General features: G+C 40.6%; 3 protein-coding genes across 5 annotated transcripts; 2 read left to right on the plus strand and 1 right to left on the minus strand.

Annotated features, from left to right (window-relative positions):
- The first annotated feature begins 2,893 nt into the window (after nucleotides 1-2,893).
- On the plus strand, nucleotides 2,894-13,213 carry steap3 (STEAP family member 3, metalloreductase). Of its 3 annotated transcripts, none has more exons than XM_072685711.1 (5): nucleotides 2,894-3,030; nucleotides 6,405-6,901; nucleotides 8,419-8,946; nucleotides 9,973-10,137; nucleotides 10,418-13,213. In XM_072685711.1, the coding sequence occupies exons 1-5, from the start codon at nucleotides 2,973-2,975 to the stop codon at nucleotides 10,697-10,699; spliced, it is 1,530 nt and encodes a 509-aa protein (XP_072541812.1). In that variant the 5' UTR covers nucleotides 2,894-2,972; the 3' UTR covers nucleotides 10,700-13,213. The 3 variants fall into 3 exon arrangements, with proteins under 3 accessions (XP_072541812.1, XP_072541813.1, XP_072541811.1); XM_072685712.1 differs by lacking the exon at nucleotides 2,894-3,030 and adding an exon at nucleotides 4,559-4,616; XM_072685710.1 differs by lacking the exon at nucleotides 2,894-3,030 and having other exon boundaries at nucleotides 6,237-6,901.
- Nucleotides 13,214-13,690: 477 nt separating this feature from the next.
- c8h2orf76 (chromosome 8 C2orf76 homolog) lies at nucleotides 13,691-15,821 on the minus strand. The gene is made up of 5 exons (XM_072685713.1): nucleotides 15,456-15,821; nucleotides 15,243-15,293; nucleotides 15,092-15,129; nucleotides 14,783-14,864; nucleotides 13,691-14,213 (listed from the first exon to the last, which is right to left on the minus strand). Exons 1-5 carry the CDS (start codon nucleotides 15,583-15,585, stop codon nucleotides 14,137-14,139), a joined length of 378 nt encoding a protein of 125 aa, XP_072541814.1. The 5' UTR covers nucleotides 15,586-15,821; the 3' UTR covers nucleotides 13,691-14,136.
- A 1,700-nt stretch (nucleotides 15,822-17,521) lies between these two features.
- On the plus strand, nucleotides 17,522-21,157 carry dbi (diazepam binding inhibitor (GABA receptor modulator, acyl-CoA binding protein)). Its single transcript, XM_072685715.1, has 4 exons — nucleotides 17,522-17,648; nucleotides 19,039-19,156; nucleotides 19,702-19,764; nucleotides 20,628-21,157. The coding sequence occupies exons 1-4, from the start codon at nucleotides 17,640-17,642 to the stop codon at nucleotides 20,699-20,701; spliced, it is 264 nt and encodes an 87-aa protein (XP_072541816.1). The 5' UTR covers nucleotides 17,522-17,639; the 3' UTR covers nucleotides 20,702-21,157.
- The last annotated feature ends 1,593 nt before the right edge of the window (nucleotides 21,158-22,750 follow it).

The following is a 22,750-nucleotide window of genomic DNA, read 5'->3' on the forward strand; positions in this document are numbered from 1 at the left end:
AATATTAAGTTAAGGGTACCATAATTTCTGTCCAGGTTTCATGAGTTTATTTTTTTTATATAATTCTGTTGAAGCATGGTTAAAAGCAATGTCTGACTGTCATTGTTTAATGTTCATAGCATTTTATTTATGATTACTTTTCAGATTATTATTGTCAGTTATTTCTGTGAGCATTGTGGATTTTTGTTTCATTAACCGAGGGGTGCCAACAATTTTGTCCACGTGTGTATAGGGAGTATAAAGATATTTGAGCTTCAGATAGAAACATACATGCATTATGATGTCAGCATTTCCATAAAGCTCCATTTTCCACATCCACACGACAGTACTGAAAACTCAAAAATCCCCCCCTTGGAGAGTATTTTCAAAAAGCTCAATTTTCAGTGACCAAAAAATAATGTTTTTGTTTTTAGTTATTGCTGCTCAGTGAGGTCACACCACTGGCAGACAGCAAAGATTCACATACTTCATGAGTACATTTTTAATATTGGATACATTTGTGCATGTAAAACTATAATGCATTGTGTTTCAGGTCAAATTCATACAGAAAAACAGCAAATTGTAAAGAGTCCACATGCATGTTTGTACTTTCATCAGCACATATATTTCTATATGTTTGGCTTCAAAATTGTACACAATGTTAAATATGTATGCAGGTTAACATTGTTAAGGGGTGGAAAACATCCAGCCACAAATTTGTTTAAATGATGCAGCCTATGTTGAGCTTGAAGAGGCAAAGCAAACTTGAGCTAAAACAAATGTTGTTTTCATTGGCTTTCTGAACCTGAGCCTGAACCAATTTGACTGAGTAATGTGTGTTTACTTACCTGTCAGTGCATTGCAGGTGAAATACTACTGAAAATACAAAGCAGCACTTTACTAGCAGATTTATCATCTGTTTATTTATTTATTTATTCTATTTTCACATGTGTGTTCAGTTTAAAATACAAAGGCAATGTTTTTGCCTTCACTGAAATTGTTTGTTTACTGTTCATGTATTTCAGTTCTGCTTAAATTGACTAGATTCTCTTCACTGCTTTAACAAATATTTGGCTACTGTTCTGAAACTTTCCATTCACTGACCCCAATTTATCTCTATCTCACTATCTATTCACCTCGGATAAGTTAACATCTATATGAAGCAATTTCCAGAGAAGGTTTGGACACATCACATAATGCTTTCTTCACATGACAAAACTGATTTATTGTTATTAATAAATAACTCGGTCAAAGAAGCTGAGTTAAGAAATGTGAGACATGGTATTTAAGATTGGATATTAGTGCTTGTCCAGTGCAAGAAAGAAAAGATGTTTATGGTTCGAGTTTCTCTCTTGTTGAGGAGTATTGAGTACAAACACGATCACTGGTGGACTCTGTGAAAGTTGGTGATGAGGAGAGCCCACTTCCTACACAGAGAGAAAGAGTGAGGACAAGGCGCAAAGTGAAGACATGACTCGTGTGCTTCAGATGATGTGTTTTAAAAAAGTATTTTTTTGTAGATTTTGTAAATTTACATTTTATTGATAAATAACATTGTACTAAAAAATGAAGAACTGCAGTTTGCCATGGGACACACATTGGCCAAAAGCTAATTCTGTTACATTACTGTTAGTTCTGGTTACATGAAAGGAGAATTTTGGACTCACCTCTCATGAGGTTGTACATGTTCAAGTAGTTGGTTCCTGAATCTAACATGACATACCAGCTACGAGAGGTAGAGTGACCCTGCAGAACATTTCAGACAGAAAGAGAGTCTAAACCTTTGATTTTCACTGTTGCAGTTCTACTATTGCAGCCAAAACAGCCTAAAATAGTCATGAACAAATCACAGAACAAAGACAAACAAAGATATTGGGACACCTGCTCATTCATTACTTCTCCTGGAATGAAGGGTATTAAAAATAGTTTATCTTGTTTTTGTTGGAGTAACTGTCTCTACTGTCCAAGGAAGGCACGCTACTAGATTTAGCAGCATTGCTATGAGGATTTGATAGCATTCCACGGCAAGAATGTTAGTGAGGTCATGATGTTGGATAATCCCCCCCCAACCCACCTCATCCCCAACTCCCCAACTCATCCCAAAAGTACTGGATGGAGCACCATCACTCCAGGCATTATCCTCCTCTATTCACCTGATCCAGAGAGTCCTATTCTATTGACAGTACTTCTCTACAGGGACTAGACATGCTTTGTGTAGCAGCTAAATGCATTCATTAGAAGGGGTGCCCACAAACATTTGGGAAATTAGTGTATAACTTTAATTAAATGTACGCATGTGGATACTACAGAATAGAGTAAATTGAAATGAGATCCCTGCCGTTAAGCACACTCACCTGGATCTCACAGCTGTCTGCGTTTGGGCTGCTGAAGTTTAAGGTGATGTCATCCACAAACCTCATTACAGGGGTAGTGTGTGTGACAACAATGTCATCACCATTTACAGCAACCAGCTACCACAGAGAGATGGAACATCATTTCATGAGTTAAGAGCAATTGAGATACACATCTGACCATTATGGTTTTGATAAAGGCTTTAAAGAATGAGCAATACTCTGACAGTGATCTCTCTTTACAGATCACTCACTAGGACTGTAACTCTACATTGTATTGTACTGTATTGTATAAAATTGTACTGCAGGCTTTTGTTTTTTGAGATGCTAGGATATGCTGGTTTGGATGTTGGAGGAAGAGGAACAATGATCCATGCAACCAATCCAAAAAAACAGCACAGATCTACACACAGAACCACCACATGGTACTGCAGTAACCACATGACAACATCATGTGATGAAAGTAGTAGATGTTTGAGTAAAAATGAGGAACACTTCTGTGTATTGCTCCTTCCTAATACTCACAGAGTACAGACATTTCTGGCTCTTTGGAGGACAGGACACTGTGGTCCACTCTTTTATCTGGTTGACCAAAAGAGACGAAGCATCGAAGCAGGGAATGTTGATGCTCCTGTAGGGCAGATGGCACATGACATACAGCAGAGCTGTGAACAAAATCCAACAAGCTGGGTTTACTCAGGTACGGCTGGGTTTACTCAACTCTTAGATGAAAGCGTTAGATTAGATATTCTACCACTGCTTAGACGATCTGATTGCATTTAGCTAAACAAGCATGAGTAAGGTCAAGTAGCCTGCTGACCTCGGATGACCAGAACTGAATCCCTCCAACTCATCCCAAAAGTATTGGATAGTACTCCATCATTTCAGAGGCCACTACTGCACAATCCAATACTGAGGGTCTTTATACCTCTCTAGCTGATGCTTGGCATGGTCATGGTGACCTGTGGCTCTTGTGTGGCCACTGGCAATATTTTTCTATGAAGAATATATAAGCTTTGTATGTGCTTATATCAATAATTTTGCACATTAACCATATCGCCCCAAATGTCTCACAGTGCTAAAATAAAGATCCCTAAATTGTGCTTGGTTACAACATCTCACACTCAAATGAACATAGGTTCCTAAATTTGTTCTTGGGTAGAACATACAGTTCTAGGAAAGAAATTGGGATAGAAGGATTAACCAGACCTAACATCCCATCTAACCTTAAAAGTAAAGGTTCCTATACGCTTTAGCTTGGACGCTTAGCTCTACAAAACCTTCCTTAATGGGTACAGAACATTTTACCTTAGGCAGAGCTTCTTCATAGGTTAAAGAGTAAGAACTTCAGTTCAAGGTACTGATTCTATTCCCATTTAGGAAGGTTTCCTAAAACTGAACATCCGAGCCAAGAACCATTTAGGAACCTTGATTTTAAAGACTGAGAAATTAGGTCTGACAGGGTTTATCATAAGGGCAATCTGGATACTTCTGGACATACAGGGTCACATTTAGCAAGCCATTACCACTGATCCTAAAGGTAAAGCCACGGGTCAGTCTACCCACCAGACAGCAAAGCACTGGGCGTGAAGCGGTCCGGCGGCCAGAGCGGCCAGCACACCAAGACACAGGACCAGCAGAGCCAAAACGGACACCCACACCGACTTGCAGTTAACTCTGCGTGTTGACTCTGGGCTGGGCGAAACCGCCTCGTTTCTCAGCAAGTCTCTCGATTCGCTGCACATCCCCTGTTATCGTGTGGCTGCAGATGTTCATGACCTCCTCCCCTCAGCAGATCAGCTGATGCTGCGACGGTTGCAAAAGAAAGACACACGGGGGGTCTTCATGCTACCAGACATGATATGACGGATATAAATGTCCTCTTGGTGGTCTACGCGTTTGAGAGTCCAAATTGGATCATTTAACCAGACCTAAACGAGCTCCAGCTTGTTTTGTCGCCACGAGCCTGATAGAGCAGCGGTGTCTCCCCCTCGTGGTTGTTTGTAGTATTGACAGGGCTGTCTGTCCCCCTTAAAACGTCACCGCAAAATCGATATGAACTTAGCAGTTGAGAAAATAATGATCAGAATGACACTTGGTTAAAAATAACATTTATGAAACAAAGGGCAATCTGATAAACGCCTGGAGTGTAAATGGTCCGCTTTTCTGCACGGCCGGTATCTCGAGCGCACACAGGGGGCGGAGAGTAAGCTACACACTCACTCACACACACACACTCGTCCAGATACACACACACACACATGCAGAGCCGAGAACGAACCGAAAGTGAGTATAATTTTACTAAAATTACCATTAATGTCCACTGTCTGTTATAGGGGTCACTACTCTACGCCAGTCTCTGGTGGTCTCTTGTTTGTTAGTGGTGTTTATGGCAGCAGTCTCATGGGCAGCCTGCGCTTACTTCCAGTCCCCCTTTTGGAGGAGAAATGAAACTTACTGTCAGCCTGGATTTCACTGGATCCCTCTTTTCCAGGATTCCTCTATGCTTTACACCAACGTATTTATCACCTCTGTCCCGCAAAAAACTCGTATCTCTAAAATGACAATTTTACGGGAAAATGCAAAATCAATACAAAAATGTTTTATTAAATTTCTGTTGGTTCATACATCAGGAAATGTGTCAGTTATTTTCTGACACTGAAAAGAACTGACAGGTTTAAATATGTCAAAAAGTAAAAAAAAAAAAAAAGAAAGAAAAGAAAAGAAAAAGAACTCGCAAAAATGGAGATACAAGGTTTTTCCTGAGACAATGACCATATACGTGTGCTAGAGCATGTTCATGTTCAGGCTTTCCTCTCAGACACTGACCTTAAAATCTATACATTCCTGAAGACTTATTATAGGATCAAAGTGCAGTTTTATGTCTTGTTCTCCCTCCATAGGTTATGTGCAGTCTGTGTATACTAGCAAATGCATACCCCTCTGATTGGAGGGGACTGGTCTGACTGGAACTGGTTAATTCTGGTTATAGATTCATTGTGTTAGTGTATAACTCAAGGCACTGAGTGGCAGGCTATGTTTATGTACTTTAAAGGATCTGTAACTTTCAGTTTAAAGTAGTTTAAAGTCTAAATATAAAATACATTCAGTCTACAGCAGTTTATCTTCACCACTTCTGAATGTAAAGGCCATGTTTCAGTGCCTCAGACAAAAAGGCAGTTGGACTAAAAGTCATGTATTAATGTTGGTCTTAAAAGGACATTGTTACGACCACACCTTGTGCCAAGGGTACACATGAAAAAGCTTTTAGTAAAAAAAAAAAAAAAAAAAAAAAAAAAGAGCTACATACAAATTATGCATCCCATATACTAAAATCATCATGCTATCTAGTGCCACAATGGGGGAAAAGAACCAAAGAAAGCAGAACAAAACCAAACAGACTTAACGGCAAAACACGTGAAACAGCTAAACTACTGTAAATCTACCTGCCCAATAATCAAAATACATTGGGACGTGGAGAATCTCCTATCTTTTTGGAACCCCAGGTGGCACAAACACTTAGGCCTTTCTGTGAAACCAAGTTGAGATGTGCTGGTAAGAGTTACCAAACATAAGCACTCCCCAACACGAGACCATCTCCTGTTAACTAAGTTAACCAGGAAGGATACTGGTAAATGACTCAAACAAAGTACATCCCTGTATACGAAAGGTCCTTCACTCTGGAACTGACATCTGTGATGTAGCAGCTGAGAAAATCAGCCTACCTCAGCCAACACCTAGATCTTTGTACACAGCTGCCCTATTATAGCAGCCCTCTTCCTGACAGCCATATTGGCTTCTGCCTTTAAAGGCTTGGTCCCTCCCCCAATTACTCCAGCCAGGATTTTCATTGGTCTGCTGGATTCCCACCTGGTATACCTGTGAGAGAAATAGGTACAGAACAGTTCTTGCTACCTAGTAACAAAAACAGCCTGTTTAATTCTAATGGATAAAGATAGGTAGAAACGATTGTGTAAAAATCTTAAGTTAATAAGTAAATGTTGGAAACGACGAAGCGAAGATGTTTTTTTTATTGTCTAACCACACACACTTACTCAACTCTCTCCTCTACAGCAGTGCAAGGTATGTCAGATGAGATGCAGACCCCTCTACTCGCAGACACAGAAGCCCCTGATGATCCTTCACTCCTGACCCCTGGTCGACCCACTGTGGCCATTCTAGGTTCTGGCGACTTCTCACGCTCTTTGGCTGTGCGGTTGGTGGCATGTGGGGTCAGCGTGGTGGTGGGGAGTCGCTGTGTGAAGCGCATTGCTCCTGGGCTCTTTCCACATGCAGTTGAGCTGCGGAACCAGGAGGGAGCAGTAGCGAGAGCTGATCGATTGGTCTTTCTGGCTCTGTTCCCTGAGTACTATCCTTCTCTGCAGGGCCTGAGGGCTTTGCTGGCCGGGAAGGTCCTTGTAGATGTGAGCAATGCAGTGGAGCTGGGCAGTAGTGCAGTGTCTAACGCAGAGCGGCTAGCCGAGATGTTCCCAGAAAGTGTGGTGGTCAAAGGGTTTAATGTGATCTCTGCTTGGACACTGCAGACTGGAGCACAAGACGGCAACAGGCAGGTCAGTGATGCCCTAGATAGGCTGCATGAGGAGAGAGAGTTTGACTGAATTATGAAAAAGCTGAACGTTTACTCCCCAGTTCACACATTTCACGTATCTAAAATGAGAAGTTTTTAAGTCATGAATGTGATGTTAAAACCATAAACGCATTTAAGCCCCTTTCACACTCGGAATCAAGGTCATTTCCAGGTTGCTTTTACCAGTAATATTTGGGCTTTGTATGATTCACACAGGCCCTTAAACCAGGGGGGTCAGACATGAGGCCTGCAGGCCAAAATGTTCTAATCCGTCCCACGAAGTATCCATTAGAATCCTGTTCTCAGTGGCGGCTTTTTAATTCAGTTTAGCCGCGTAAGGAAATCTGCTCACCCTAATCTATAGACACAAACAGTTAGCGAGTCAAACTCAGAGGCAAAATCAGTCCGAATTTTCATTTCGGAGAGGGGCAGGACCTCTGCCAAACTGTGAAACCAGTGCAAATTCTCACTAAACTCGCTAAACACTAATGTTTTTACTGCAATGCTCAAAATACTATCCATACACTTGTTCACAGTTTGTGTTTTTATACTGCTAACTCACTAAGATACAACCTGATGTTTCCCTTGTTAGCTAGCACACTAGAGTGAACCTGCAGGGTCAAAATAAACACTGAACATAAATAGGCTTATAAGGACGTTATTATATTGAAGCTCAGAGAGAGGCTGTGTGTAGAGTAGAAAGTTTGTCATTTGTCAGACAATAAACACAATGAATTTTAAATTCCAATTTGGACCACTTTTAACCACACGGCAATGCAACTCAGTCTGACCAGCCTGACTGAAATCAATGAAACTTTTACGTCAGTCCAACTCGACATTCATCATGCTGTCACAAATGAAGAGTAGGAAAAAATGGACGACTCCTTACTCTCATGGTCATTTGTTTCTGAATTTGCAGAATTTGCATAAGGAAATGGCTGTTACTGTTGATTCCATTTTGGTCGTTAACCTCTAGACGAGCAAGTCACGTAAAGCATTTCTCTTGTGCATGTGTGTCAGTTTACAAATGTCAGACACAGGTCAAATTAAAATCATGGTGTGAACAGACCAAAAATGTGGATCTGGACCACTTTACCTGCTGCTAGCTAACCAGCCACAGGTCCGAACAGCATCGACTTTCTGCCAGCCCAACACCAGCCACTCGAATTTGCTCTCTCAGATGTTGGTTTTCATAGTTAAGGCTTGTGTCAGTAGAACTGCAGGTGCACAGGTGCTAAAGGCAGAAATCCTCCCTCGCTCCTGATGCTTGCCCCCGGTAATACGTAACCCGTATAAACTTATATTTGGAGATGGTGCAACCTTAGTGCATTTTTCCAGATTGATTCCGTGAATTTAAATTATTAATATTATACAATATCTGATCAATATGTATGCTATCAGTAAATCAGATTAACATCATAAAGTATTCTGTATTCTGGATTTATTACACCTGTGATAGATCCAGCTCAGTCCAGATTTATGATCTCTGACATGCTTTAGGTGCTGCTGTGCAGTGACAGTGTGGAGGGAAAGAGTGAAGTGGCCCAGCTCACCCGCCGCATGGGCTTTCAGCCGGTGGACCTGGGTGGCTTGTGTCTTGCCCGGGACCTCGAGAGTGTACCTCTGCGTCTCTTCCCATCGTGGCGTGGCCCTGTGCTCACCACATTCCTCCTGTTCCTATTCTTCTATGGCTATGGTTTTATCCGGGGACTCCTGCTCCCGTATTTGGCCTATGGACGCAATGCCTTCTTCCGCCTCGCCCTTGACCTAGTAAACGAAAGCCTGCCAGCCGTGGCCCTGGTCACCCTGGCTCTGGTGTACTTGCCTGGGCTATTTGCAGCATGGCTGCAACTGTGGAGGGGCACCAAGTACCAGCGCTTCCCTTGCTGGCTGGATGTCTGGCTGTTGCGGAGGAAACAGCTAGGACTGCTGAGTTTCTATTGTGCCGGTCTACATGGAGTGTATAGCCTCTGCCTCCCCTTACGTACTGCAGCACGACACAGGCTCATCAATGCTGCATACACACAGGTATTGCTTTACCTCTGATATACCTAATTTATGGCTGCACAATATATCTTTTTAATCCTGAATACACAGAGTGCATTATTAATATCATGACATTTGGGATTATTGACTTATGGTGAAAATTCCAGTATTTTGTAATACTGCAATGTCAGTTATTTCCAATGTGAGTGTAGTATGGACATGTATAGGTATACTATAGGTAATGCAGGTTTACAATTTATTCCTGCTAAAAACCAGTATGTTGAAAATATCCGCTTAAGGATTGGAGTTACACCTGGCTTTCACTTGTGGCTTTGGTGACGGGGTTACGGTCAGAGCTCATTTGACCACATAAAAAGCCATGGTCACATTCTCAAATCTCAAAACACTGCAGCTTGCTTTATGCTTTGTCTGAGCTAAAAGAAGCCCTGTTCATGGACTCCCAGAGACAGACCACTTTGATGAGAAACCATTGTTTACAGGAAGCAAAATGGAAATTAAGTACATGTTAAGTTTTTTTTTTACTTGGGGAAGTAAAATCAAAGCTCTTCAGACTAAGAATGCATTTTAATGAAAAAGGTAAATAAAATATATCCCAATACTATCTGGATGCAAAACGCATGTTAATACCAGATGTGCTCAGGCTCATGCCAGTGCCTGGGCTTATGCGTGCTCTCATTTATGATAAGAGGCTTACACTGTTACACAGTGTCTTCACCAGTGTTTTAAATAGTCCTTCATATTTTCTTTAATGTATTTATTTTTTATGTATTTAGGTTATTTATTATCATACATTTCAGCAACTCTTACAACTAGCCTCTCTATCTGTTACATTTTAGCACTTATGTTGTTTCTGGACAAATTGTTCTCAAACGGGAGAGCTGAAAACAAAGTCTACATTTTCATTTGTAACGGAGATGTGCAGGTTGCTTGTGTTATCATATCATTAATCTTGCTGAAATGACCTTCACATATTTTACCCCATTATCTACTATTGAAATGTGTTGTCATGTGATTTGGTGTTTTTTTTTTTTTTTTTCTTTCTTCCAGGTGAAGGCCGGGGTAGAGGAACCGTGGGATGAGTTGGGTGTGTGGCGCTCTGACCTCTACCTGTCATTTGGAGTGCTGGGTCTGGGCGTCCTCTCCCTGTTAGCCATCACTTCTCTCCCCGCAGTAGGAAACATCCTTACCTGGAGGGAGTTCACCTTTGTTCAGGTGAGCAGCACAAAGACTTTTAAGGCAGTGCCTCCAAGTCCTGGTTCTGAACTGCACATTTCACAGTTTCACCATGTAGTCACTTCCAAATTCCACACACAAGTTAGGACTCCCAGTCACAGTGCTGGATCAGTTTATCAGAGCAGGAAAACACTAAAATGTGGGGTACCTTTCAAACAGGGTTAGGGAAAAACAAGTAACAAGTGCACATTTAGCAGAGCCGCTCATACCCATACACAAAATCTCACAACACTGTTTCTCTTTTTTTCTCCTCCCTCAGTCTGGACTGGGCTATGCTGCTCTGACACTCTCCGTCATGCATACACTGGTCTTCGGCTGGGACTTTGCTTTCTCCCCCAAGGCGTATACCTTCTACATGCCTCCCAGCTACATGATAGCCGTTGCTCTGCCGTGTGCTGTGCTGGTGTGCCGTTGTTTTCTGCTGCTGCCCTGTGTCTCTGCTAGGCTGACACGCATACGCCGGGGCTGGGAGAGCACACGAAAGTGCCCTATTCCACAGCACCACCATGGGGTGGGTAACAGGACACTTCCAGAGGTATAAGAAGGCAGGCAGGTCAGACTGAGGGAGCTTTCCTGAGCCAGTGGTAGGTGGGATAATGACAACACCACTGCCATCTGAAGTGCACTTTATTCATTTTAGTGCTATTGATGGCTATTGAGCAGTATTTATTTTCAAAGCGATGGCATACTGACCGGATGGCTCAAATAGTAGGGCCACATATCATTCAGAATGTTTTTGATACTTTGAATACTTTGCCTTCGTTACAGATTCCTAAAAACCAAAGCACAACCAAAGCACATTGAATGAAACATGCACTCTTTTTTTCTTTAGTTTAATGAATAGTTGAAAATACTCATTAATCTGTATACTTATTGAAAATATGTCTGTTAAAAATCTAAAAGTTGACCAGCGGATCAGTAGTTCGAATTTCATCATGCTGCTACCCATCTGCAGCTGGGGGGTGGGTAGATGGCACTTTACCATTACTCCAGTGCAATGCTTACAGGCACTGGGCATGCTGGCCAAAGCATCAGTGCTGGGTACACAGCTCTTTCCTCAGAGCATGATGGTTGCCCGGTGACGTTGCATCTGCGTCAGTTTGGTAAAAAAGAGGCCCTGGCTATGCAAGTGTTGAAGGAGGCGTATGTCGAATGTCGCACTCCCAGTATCAGGAGCATTGCATGTGATGTATGAGTTGAGTAATTGCTGATCAAAATTGAGGACAAAATGGGTAAAAAAGTAAAAAGTTTTAAGAAATAAGTAAAATAAATTAAATGTTTTAATCATAGTCATAGTCAAGTCTCTTCTGGGGGGTGTTAAGAGACACTTCTGCTATTTATACTTGTATTTGTTCAACAGGCTGCTGGCTGGTCTTAGTAACATGCTTATGAGCCAATCACCAGTCTAGATTTTGGAACAAACATTATGTATCAAAATTTGGTACTGAAAGTAATACCTTAAAAGTATAAGAGAGTTTCAATACCCGGTCCTATTGAGAAGTGCCAGTAGCTGCTGATCTCTAACACTTAGTAACACGTAGTAACCCTTGACAGTTCTGCCAGCTCTAATGCTGAACTGTTGGTGGATGTGTGATAGTAGCGAAAAACTATGCGTCCTCTCTTTGTTACAGAAAGAAGCATTAGTGACTACAACAAATCACTGATTTTGCCTGTTAAGTTTTCACTCATACTGTCTCTTCCCTGAAGTAAATTTCAAAATCCCAAGAGGAAATTCAGATTTTGGCACTGCAAAAAACACTTAATTCCCTTTAGCCGTTTCCAGCTGACTAGAAGCGTGCATACTTGGGTAGAATGTGATACAAAAAAAAAGATCAGGCTTATTAGAGTCAATCTGATACATGTGACTTTCAGACTCCAGCATTTTAAGAATCCAGGCTTTCATTCTGGTTTGGTCTAGTTTAAAAGCTCAAATCATGCAACCCCTAAACAACATGCTCTTAATCATGCTGCGGGCTCTCTGCAGGGCATCATTTCTTCTTCCATTCTCTGCAGAGAAGTGCTCTGGTGCAGAGAATATATTCTGTCAGTATTTTATAACCCTTCAGGCAACATTAAACATTTTATTCACTATTTACTTTGTGCTAAACTTTTTACCTGGGCCAGGTCTCACAGACATGTGTCTCATACACCTCTTTTCTGAGAGCTTTTTTTTTCAATGAAAATGCAAATTTAGTTTTTTTTAGATTTTTTTTTTTTATAAAAAGGTGTTACATACTTACATACATACATACTAGGTGTTAAATTCCCAGTTTGTACCACAGTTTATCTATGGATTCTGAAAACCTAATATACTAAGATATTTTTAATTCTTTAAAGACTGAAAGACAAGGGACAATAGCTTGTCAGAGTAGTAGTGTCGTTTCTGTCAGTAAGTTTCAGAAAAAAGGAGAGAAATCTGAGTTTATAAATCTTAGTGCCTTGTGAATACAGGCCAGTGTATGTATTGTTGTATTTCCATGCAGCTCATTTTATGATGCTTTGACATATGTTATGCTGTCTTGAGTATTTGGACAATGACCCAATTTGTGTAATTTTGATTAAGCACAAGTTACAATGCTAGCTAGCACGTCCTCGGATTTCTGGGCGAGAGAACTAATAAACATTTAAATGTATGCCTGATAAACTGGCTAGAGGAATCTGGTTCTTTTTTTCTTTATAAAATCTCAGTGTACTTTTGAGAGCTTTAGCCTCGAACATGACGAAGGCTGGACACAGAAGCTTTAATAGAAAGAAAAAAGTGCAATCTACCCTCTGAGGTCAACAGTAGCAATGCTGTGTTTACTTCACCAAATAAAACTGCTAATATGTCGCTCTCTCTATACAGTATATATAAAACTAAATTCAATCATCAATTACAGACAATCAGTTCTTGCAATGTGATTGAGCTTCCATTATGAGGATATGGAATCCTTGTTACCCTTATCATGATTATCCTTATTTTACAGTTTATAATTGATCATAAATGTTTCAAAAGTTTTAAGTGCTAAATTCAAATCAAGGGAAATGTTTTTGATTCTGTAATGCAGAATGTGATTAAAATGCATATTCTTGTACACTTGGCTGATTGGTTCTTTTTAATATGGCGGTCTGTCAAGGGGTGGGATATATTGGGCAGCAAGTGAACATTTCGTTTTTGAAGATGATGTGTGATAAGCACTAAGAATGTTCAAGCATAAGGGACTGAGACACTCCGACAAGGGCCAAATTGTAATGACCCTTAAGCTCCTTTAAAACATCAGCCAATCTGTGAACCGGCAACAGGCCCATGGGCACGTAAGCTTATTATTGTGATCCACGGAGACCCCACTTCACAACTTAAAGGATCTGCTGGTAATGTGTTGGTGCCAGATACCACAGAACATCTTCAGAGGTTATGTGAACTCCATGCCTCAAATAGCCAGATCTATTGTGGTGGCACAAGGGTGACCTACTGATCATTGTAAACTAACAGGTTTTAGACTCTCCGGGTCCGTTCTGTTAGTTATACAAAAAATACTACTACCAAAGGACAGATTTTCCTATGAGCTTTATTAAATATATCAACACAATCTGAGCCACAGGCATGTCTGGTAAATATATATAAAAAAAAAATAGATGTATGGAAGCAGTAAAAACATCATACAACCTGAACGTCTCTCTAAATAATGGATCTCTCAAAGCAAACATTTATTTCTATTATCCAAGCTTTAGCTGCTTTCCCCCCTGTTGAATGTGTCTTATGTTTGAATCACGCGCCTGTCTGGATTACATGGCTGCTGAAGAAGTGATTTTATAAACTGACTTAAAAGAAAAAAGAAGAGAAATTAAAACACCATCTCAGCCTGATACTTGAAGATCTGCTAATTGGGAGGTTTTAAGTAAAAAACTGGCATTGCAGCCCTCTCTGATGCCTCACTACCTCCTGTAAATAAAAACATGGCATGGTTCCCTCTCACAGCAAGGTATCTTTTCCAGGTCTCACCACACACACTGAGGATTGGACTTGTACTTTACATAGTCAGCCATCTTGAAGAAGGCAAGCTCCGTCTCATTGGCTGGAAGAAGAGCAGAGACATTTCTGTTCAGCACAGTAAGACAAGTGTTTAGCACTCAGCATTAGAGCCACACCATTACCTAAATCCTTCTTGAGCTGACTCAAACATTTCAAGATGTGAAAAAACTGCACAAAGCAGATGGACTATAAAACACTGACCTGGATCTGAACTGCATTGCAGGTTAAAAATATATATATACATGGCGCAGTGTGACAGTCAGACACAGCCCATTACAGTCTTATGCAATTGACTGTGCATCTCTGTTCAAATGCTTAAAGGGTCCATGGTAAAGGATGATAAAGGGTACGTTTTCTAAAGACACCTTACAAAATCAACAGCAACTTCTGCATTAGACTGTATAGTCACTATGGTTCTTCTGATGGACTTAATTACTGTACATGCTGGTATAGCCCATCATGGTTAGAGACAGGTTGGGTTGGAGTGAAAATCTAGTAGCGGTTTGAAAACTAGTTATTTACTATTTAACAGCACCACCGCTATAAAGTCCAATCCCACCTTATCATCATGCTTAACACATTTTGTAAACATCAACAGTGGACAGTACTTACCTACGCCACATGATCGTAAATCAAGGCCATTGGTCAAAATCAGCTTATCGTCATCATCTAGGCTCATCACCAGTTCATTCGTCTGAAATCAGAAAGGTCATCTTCATCTTTGCTCATTTCAGTTCATGTAAATTCAGCAAGAGCACATCAGCACTGATTTAGACTCAAGCTGGACAGGCAGCCTGACCTTGGCAACAGAAACAAGTAGCAAAGCACATATCAGAGTAGAGCAAGAAGTTACATTTCTTAGAGATTTTACATTCTTGTAATATCTGACAACAACAGATCACACAGGAGTCAAACCCATACCTTAGCTCCATGTGCCTGATGAATAATCTTCAATGTGTCTGTGAACAAAAACATCAGAAGACCTTGACACTGATGCTCACTGATGATAACATACAGTTAGCTAAATGTCCATCACAGCACTGGAGACAGGGCAGATCGAGCTTAACGTTACCATAGTCAAACTTCTTGAAAGGTGGGGGCAAACCAGATCTCGTAGAAACATCTAAAACATGAGAAAAGCAGAATAAAAAGTTATCATTAAGACAAAACTGATTTATCGTATAATCATGGTTCTGGATTTAAGTGGGTCTGGTAGAAAGTTAGCTAGCTAGCATTCAAACACCTTCATGTAAGAGACTGGGCGAGACGAACTGCCATTTCTTACCATTCTTCACAAAAGCAATAAAGTCCTCCACCCTCTGGTCTAAATCTACACCTCGTAACACCACCGGCTTGAAGTTGCGGTGCTCAAAAGAGCGCACGAGGCGCACAGTGAGCACAGCTTCAGAGGACATCGCGAGACGTTTCCGAGCTAGCGCTCCCTGCTAACGCTAACCGAGCCGTTAACTCACACTGTGCGCTAAATATGGGTTTATACAACAGGCGCTTCGGCTCCTCGTGTAGGAAAGACCCTACATGACATGAAATAATGCGGTGATTGTGGGATATGTGGTAACTTACTATTAAAAATACCGAAATCGTGTTAAAACATGCTCTGTTTATGAGTTCAAGTCATTTCAGTCTAGAGTAGTCGCGCTGCTGCAGAAAATACACTGATGCTGCAGACCAGAGCAACAGAACTGCTGAATAATCGATTCACGTCAGCACTCCGGCTAAAAATGAGGCGTTTGCTTTATGAGACTGTCTGTGTTGATTCACGCAGTTTTTACATAAAGAAAGCCCAAAATGGACTTTACAGGAAACAGTGATTGTTAAAACGAGGAAGCAAGGAACATAAAACATGTTGAACAAAGCGAAGTGTACACGGATCGCCCCTCTTTAGTGGCAGTCTGGAGGGGGGGTGCTGGTTCTAGTGGTTGTGTATCCACTGAGAGAGGAACAGCGAGCTAAATATTTGCTATAACTTAAATATATTATTCAGCCTTTCCATCTTTTCTCAAAGTGACCCAGGAAACAAAATCCTGATTGTCTTATTTTTCATCTTATTTTGTCCTATTTTCCAGAGTACAGCACAAACATGGCATCATCACAGTGCAATAGCATATTACAGGTCTAGAGTTATGCTGAGGGTGACAGGAAAGTAGATTTTTGTACTAGCTTGAGGTGTCAGCATAGCCACATCGATGTACAAGCTGCAGGTTTGGAAATCTTTCGAAGGATGAAAGATACTGGGATACTGTGTGAACCATTCTGCAACTTTCCGTCATCTGTGTTTCCCAACCCTAGTAATGGAGTATGTCCGGCCTGAATATTTCAGTGATGACCCTGCTGTAAAACAAGCACTTATTTCAGGAAGGGCTTGTTAATTAGCAGATCAACTGATTCAGGAGGCAGACTCAAAAAAGCTTGTCTTTTTCACAATTATGAGAAATCCTAAGATAAAAGTTTCTTTTTAAATAATGTTTTATAATGTTTTAAATCTTTAAAGTACTCTCAGTTTCCACACAAGGAAAATAATGGCTTTCCAATGTCACGCCGCAGTTCTTATAACTCTTAAATTAGACATTTAGTTAAAACGCACAAAAAGCATAAAATACGCCCCAGATGCATCAAAATGCATCACATGCATGATAATTTGAAATAACTTAAAATACACAAAAAGTGTAGAACGTGTACCTGACGTGAAAAAATTGACCAAAAAATGAAAATCCACCAAAATTTAACAAAAGTTTAAAAAGTGCAAAAAAAAAAAAAAACTCTAAAAATGCAATGTCTAATAAAACATACATTATGCTAAAAAGTCAGCTATTCAACCAGACCATTTATAAGCAGGCCTAGACTAGTGCAGGACTGTATGGTTTGTAGGGTTGTAAAGAGAAAATAGTCAAGAAGACTTTTTATCTAATTATCTTCAGAATCATTTTATACAAGACTAAAAGACTAAAAAAAACTATTTATCTAAACCCTTTCCCCTTAAGTATGAAGTTAAGAATAAAATCAATAATTTGAAACTATCCCAATGACAGCACTGCACCTCTAAACCCATCAATTTAGATTTGGGGTACTTCATGAAGCTAGAATGCAAACATCAGTGCTGCATTACTGTTTTATACAATGTACTCTATTTCATGAATAGATTCAACTGAGTGACCCTGGCAGTACTCTGTACTATGAATGTCTTTGCCCTGTGCCCCAGTTAGCAGACGTCCAAGCATGGTGAGCTTGCCACACTTCTCTATGGATAACTCATTGTCCAGCATCGCAAATCTGATTGGTTCTATTCGCTCACTACATACTGAAAGAGCCAATAGAATTAAAGGGGCGTGATCGGGCGACCCTCTGAGGAATGCACGCATGTAGACTGTAGAAGGGGCTGGGGAGAATTGCCGTGAACGGTAGCTGTGGATCAACGGGCTGGTCTTTGCACACAGTAACATACACCGACATCATGTCTGAGGTCAGTATTTTGATAGATTGTCCAATGCGTGGTACCGACACTGACAGTTAGCCCGCGGGATACAGCCAAAGATGGGTAGCTAGCTATCTCTGTCAAAGGCTCTATCGTTAGCTACTGCTCGCTAGCATTTTGACGGTGCCTTGTAGCCATTAATGCATTTATAGCTAGCTTAACTTCAGAGGTATGGGGTTATTTTAGCTATCCTTTACCACCCTAGTGTATGGAGGTTGCTGTTATCTGTTTAAAGTGTATGTGAAAGCAGTTATTTCAGAAAACCGACAGTGAATTTAGCTAGCTAGCGAGCTACCTGGCTAGCTAGCTACCTGCAGTGAAGTGTGACTGAAATGAGGCAATCTGGGTTTTCTGCTTTGCAGAAATATTTAATAGAGATACAGTTGCACTACTTGAACGTATATGCATGTATTTCTCGAAGTTACTGCCATATTGTGTAATATTTATGTATTTTTAGAAATTAAATTGTAACTATAAGATGCATAGAGCAGCTAGCTATAAAACTGGGCGTGGTCTCTGAGAGAGCTAACAGTTACCTTAACGTACACGATGATGTGTGGAGGTTCATGTGAAATCGGATGGATTTCCTGTTGATTTCCTGCTCGATTTAGGGGATAAAATGGCGTTTAAGAACCACCCAAGTCTAAGCTTGATTAAGTTAACGTTAGGTAATGATAGTTGGATGATAGGTTGGAGATCCTTGGAGTGACTCAACACGTGGTTCTCGCTCATAGGGTGATCATACGTCCTCGGATGTTGGGAGTCCAATGTTCAGTGGGCGTGCAGAACGATAAGGAAGCCACTTGCTCAAACTTTGTCATTTATCTCTTAGGTGACTTTGGCACATTGGCTTTGTCTGCAGTGTGATAATGTAAATAAAATGTAGCAATGAAAGTATGTGCTTTTTATCATGGTGTCTTTCGGTTCCAGTTTCAGAAGTATGCTGCAACAGGAAGGCGCAGTAGAGAGAGTTTGTTGAAAGAAACTTAAACCTGACCTGATTTGCTAACTCACATTGTTGCAGGGTTTTGCCTAATGTTGCACAATCAGGTCCTTTAGACATGCTTTGTGCTAACAGCCCACTTCTCTCTTACTCACCCAGTTCTGCCCAGAATACCACTTAAATTACTTTCTTGTGTGTAGGGCAGTGGGTTGGAGTAGTTAAAAGACCCGTAATTACGTACAGCGTTTGCAGGGCAAGGGCTTTATTTCTAACCATACAGGTTTAGGGTTAATGGCCATTATTATTCAGACAGCATTATGTTTCTTATGAAGTGCTGCATTCAGAATTTGAGTCCATTATCACACCTAAAGTAATCACTTTGCTCTTTATGTGTTAGGTAATCTGTCTTTCTATCTCTCCGTCTCTTTCTCTCAGGAGGCATTTCAGAAGGCAGCAGAGGAGGTGAAGAATCTGAAGGCAAAGCCCACTGATGCTGAGATGCTGGAGATTTACAGTTTGTACAAACAGGCCACCGTCGGAGACGTCAACACTGGTGCGCTTCAACTCTGCTCTACACACAGCTTTAGTACCCCTGTAGTATCCATGCTGATTACAGAATCATGTTTCGTAGCTTCCTGAGACCCACTCCTTGTTATATTTCTGAAGGCGTATATTTCTGAATTTGTGCTCATAAGGCCCTTTAAACAATCAAGCCCCAGCAATGTATAAAAGAGGCCCATATAATTACTTGTGTGCGGTGTTCCTGTAAGAAGAGTTCACAAGGATGGGTGCCATGTTTTTTAAATAGTATAGCACGCTAAACTGGCCATACCACCAGGCAGTAGCTCAGTCTGTCCTCTGTTTTTTTATTTATTTATTATTTTTTTTTTTTAGAATATTAGATCTAGGTTGATACAGTAATGTTCAGGGTACTGAGAAGTCAAAATGTGATGAGGACATGGTGTCTTACAAGGTTGGAACAGTCAGGTGACTATGCAGAGACTGGGGCCAGTTAGAGTAGACCAGATAGACGGTGTTAGAAGTTAACCAAAATTATTAGAAAATTGTCAAAATATAACTTTATCTTCTCTTCTCCAGCTCGTCCAGGCATGCTGGACTTCACTGGAAAAGCCAAGTGGGATGCCTGGGATGCAAAGAAAGGTTAGTTCCTTCACCCTACCACTAGATGGGGTTGAAGACACAAGAATATGTACCAAGCTCTATTACAGGAATGGTTGACAGAAAAATCTTTTTGATTTCATCTTAATTCCTAAAGCTTTTGCAGTCCTGTACCCCCTCAGAAATTAAACGCCCTATTGCCACAGTCACCTACACAACATGTGTGCATATTGCCAGGATGCAAATGTGAGACCTATAAGGCTAATATACCTAACAGATAATGTGACTGTGTCACCAAAAATCTTTTTAGATAAGAGGCTTGTATTTTATTAGTCTCATAGCTCTGGTACAAAGTCAAGAAGCAACTGCCAGACATGTCATCTCTCTATTTAGAGTAATAAGAAGTTACATGGCTTTTTAAGTAAATAAATCCTTCATTATTTCAAAGTGAAACTGAAAGGTTTGTTAAATATGACCCATAAAGTTGCTACAAATATTGGGTTGTTCAGACTTTTAAGTGCTTAAATCATAACATTAAAACAAATACATACATAAATACATAGTTTGATACCAGTCCTTGACAATGTTTCAATATTTTAAGGTGAATGGACCAATAGAAATATGCAAAGTGTATTTAACCCCCAGTAATCCCAATTTGTTGTCACAGCTGTGACAAGTGGGATTAAATGTGTTACATTATGGCGGTTCTCATGCTTTCTGCATTTTGAAACATGGATTTGCTACTGAAATAAAGAATGTTGGGCACTGTTTACAATGTTTCTCTGTGTTGTGAAACACTGTTTAAATATTTCTGAATGCACTCTTTCTGCAGTCACTGTGATTATTCATTTCTTCCAAGCAATTAGAAATGTTTTAATTTCTCTTTCTATTGTGATGTTTCCTAGGCATGAGCAAAGAGGATGCAGTGAAGGCCTACATCAGTAAGGTGGAGGAGCTAAAAGGGAAATATGGAATCTAAAGTGTTAACTGGACTGTGAGGTTCACTACCCTGCTTTAAAAAACAGTGTATGTTGTGTTTTGAATGCTACATGCTGGTCACTTGCAGTGGAAGCTGATCTGCTAATCACCAGAGAAATCCAGCAGTTGTTGCATTTGAACATGGGCATGCTGGCCAACCAGCACCAGATAGCAGTCTTTCATGCTGGTCTGTGCTGTTTTCTTTTCCAGCAGGGTAGTGCCACTGTCTAGACAGTCTGTCAGTACTTTTACTCCTGTGAAAAGCCTTAAGCCTCCTGATGTCTCTGTGCTTGTGTGTGCTACATGTCAGTGACACAGAGACTCGCTATGAAAATTCAAGAATGTGGGACACGCATGCCTGCTGGGCCTACAGAAACCGTCCACCAGCAACCGTTTAGTGAAATCCTCCCCAACCTTCTGTACAGGCTACAAATGCCATAAACTTCCATTTCAAATACTTTGTGTCTTTAGTTTTTATTTCTTAGTGTTCGATTGTTCTGAAAGCCAATTCCGCTGTAAAAATCAATTGTTCCTAAAATAATCCAGTGAGGTTTCTCATTGTGGTAACCAATCTGGCATAAAGCAGCATTGTGGGGAAGTGACCCATGAGCACATTGTTCTCTTCATTCTCTAACTAATAAAGTCCTCTTTGTGACACTGTCAACTAAACTAGGGTCTCAGTGAAATGATCAGATCAACACATACTGCTGGTTAAATCCTACCCTTGTCCTTGACTGAACAGTGGTGCGATTTTTGCATGTGTTCATTTTGCATGTTTGTCACACTTAAATGTTCCAGGATGCTGTTTTTAAAAACATAAATTAACTGTGATTTATCACATCTCTGGAAAGATGAGTTCAATATTTCTAGCCACACCCAGGCCTGATTACTGCAACATCTGTTATCAAGTTCCTTAAAAGCAAGACGTCATGGTGCAAGCCAAAGAAACTCAGAAACAAATGATATACACAGAAATTGAGATCTATTAGTCTGGAAAATGTTTTCAAACCATTTCTAAAGCTTTGGAACAACAGTGAGAGCCATTATCCATTATCCATGGTGAAAACATGGAACAGTGGCGAACCTTCCCAGTAATGGCAGGTCAACCAAAATTACCCAAAGAGTGCAGTGATGACAAAAGACCCCACAACAACATCCAAAGAACTTCAGACCTCACTTGCCTCAGTTAAGGTCAGTGTTCATGTTTCCACCGTAAGAAAGAGACAGGGCAAAGATGGCCTGCGTGGCAAGAGTTCCAAGATGAAAACCACTGCTGAGCAAAAAGAACATAAAGGCTTGTTTCAGCTTTGCCAGAAAACGTCTTGATGATCCCAAGACTTTTGGAGAAATACTCTGTGGACTGCCGAGACAAAAGTTAAATTTCTTGGAAGGCGTATGTCCCATTACATCTGCCGTACAAGTAACCCAGCATTTCAGAAAAGGAACATCATACCAACAGTAAAAAAAAAATTGTGGTGGCAGTGTGACCGTCTGATGCTGTTTTGCTGCTTCAGGACCTAGAAGACTTGGGTTCTTCGCACTTGGGTTCTGCAGCAGGACAATGATCCAAAACACACCAGCAAGTCCACCTCTGAATGGCTTAAGAAAAACTTAATTTGGAGTGTCCAAGTCCTGACCTGAATCTGTTAGAGATGCTGTGGCAAAACCTCAAAAACCTTCCAATTTGGCTGAATTACAACAATTCTGCAAAGACAAGTGGGACAAAATTCCTCCACACTGCTGTAAAAGACTCATTGCCAGTTTTTGCAAACGCTTGATTGCAGTTGTTGCTTCAAAGGGGTGGCCCACTTTGCAATCACTTTTTCACACAGGGCCATGTAGGTTTGTTTTTTCCCTATTATTAATAGAATTTCTTTTTAAAAATGCCTTTTGTGTTTACTTGTTATCTTTGTGTAATATTTAAGCTGTGTGACAAACATGTAAAAACAAATACAAGATCAGGAAGGGGGCAAACATTTTTACACCACTGTACATCCACATACAAGTGGGCTCTACATACCTCATATCTGTTTTTAACATTTTGCACTTT

Source organism: Salminus brasiliensis, chromosome 8 (genome assembly GCF_030463535.1).
Source record: "Salminus brasiliensis chromosome 8, fSalBra1.hap2, whole genome shotgun sequence".
Classification (NCBI taxonomy): domain Eukaryota; kingdom Metazoa; phylum Chordata; class Actinopteri; order Characiformes; family Bryconidae; genus Salminus; species Salminus brasiliensis.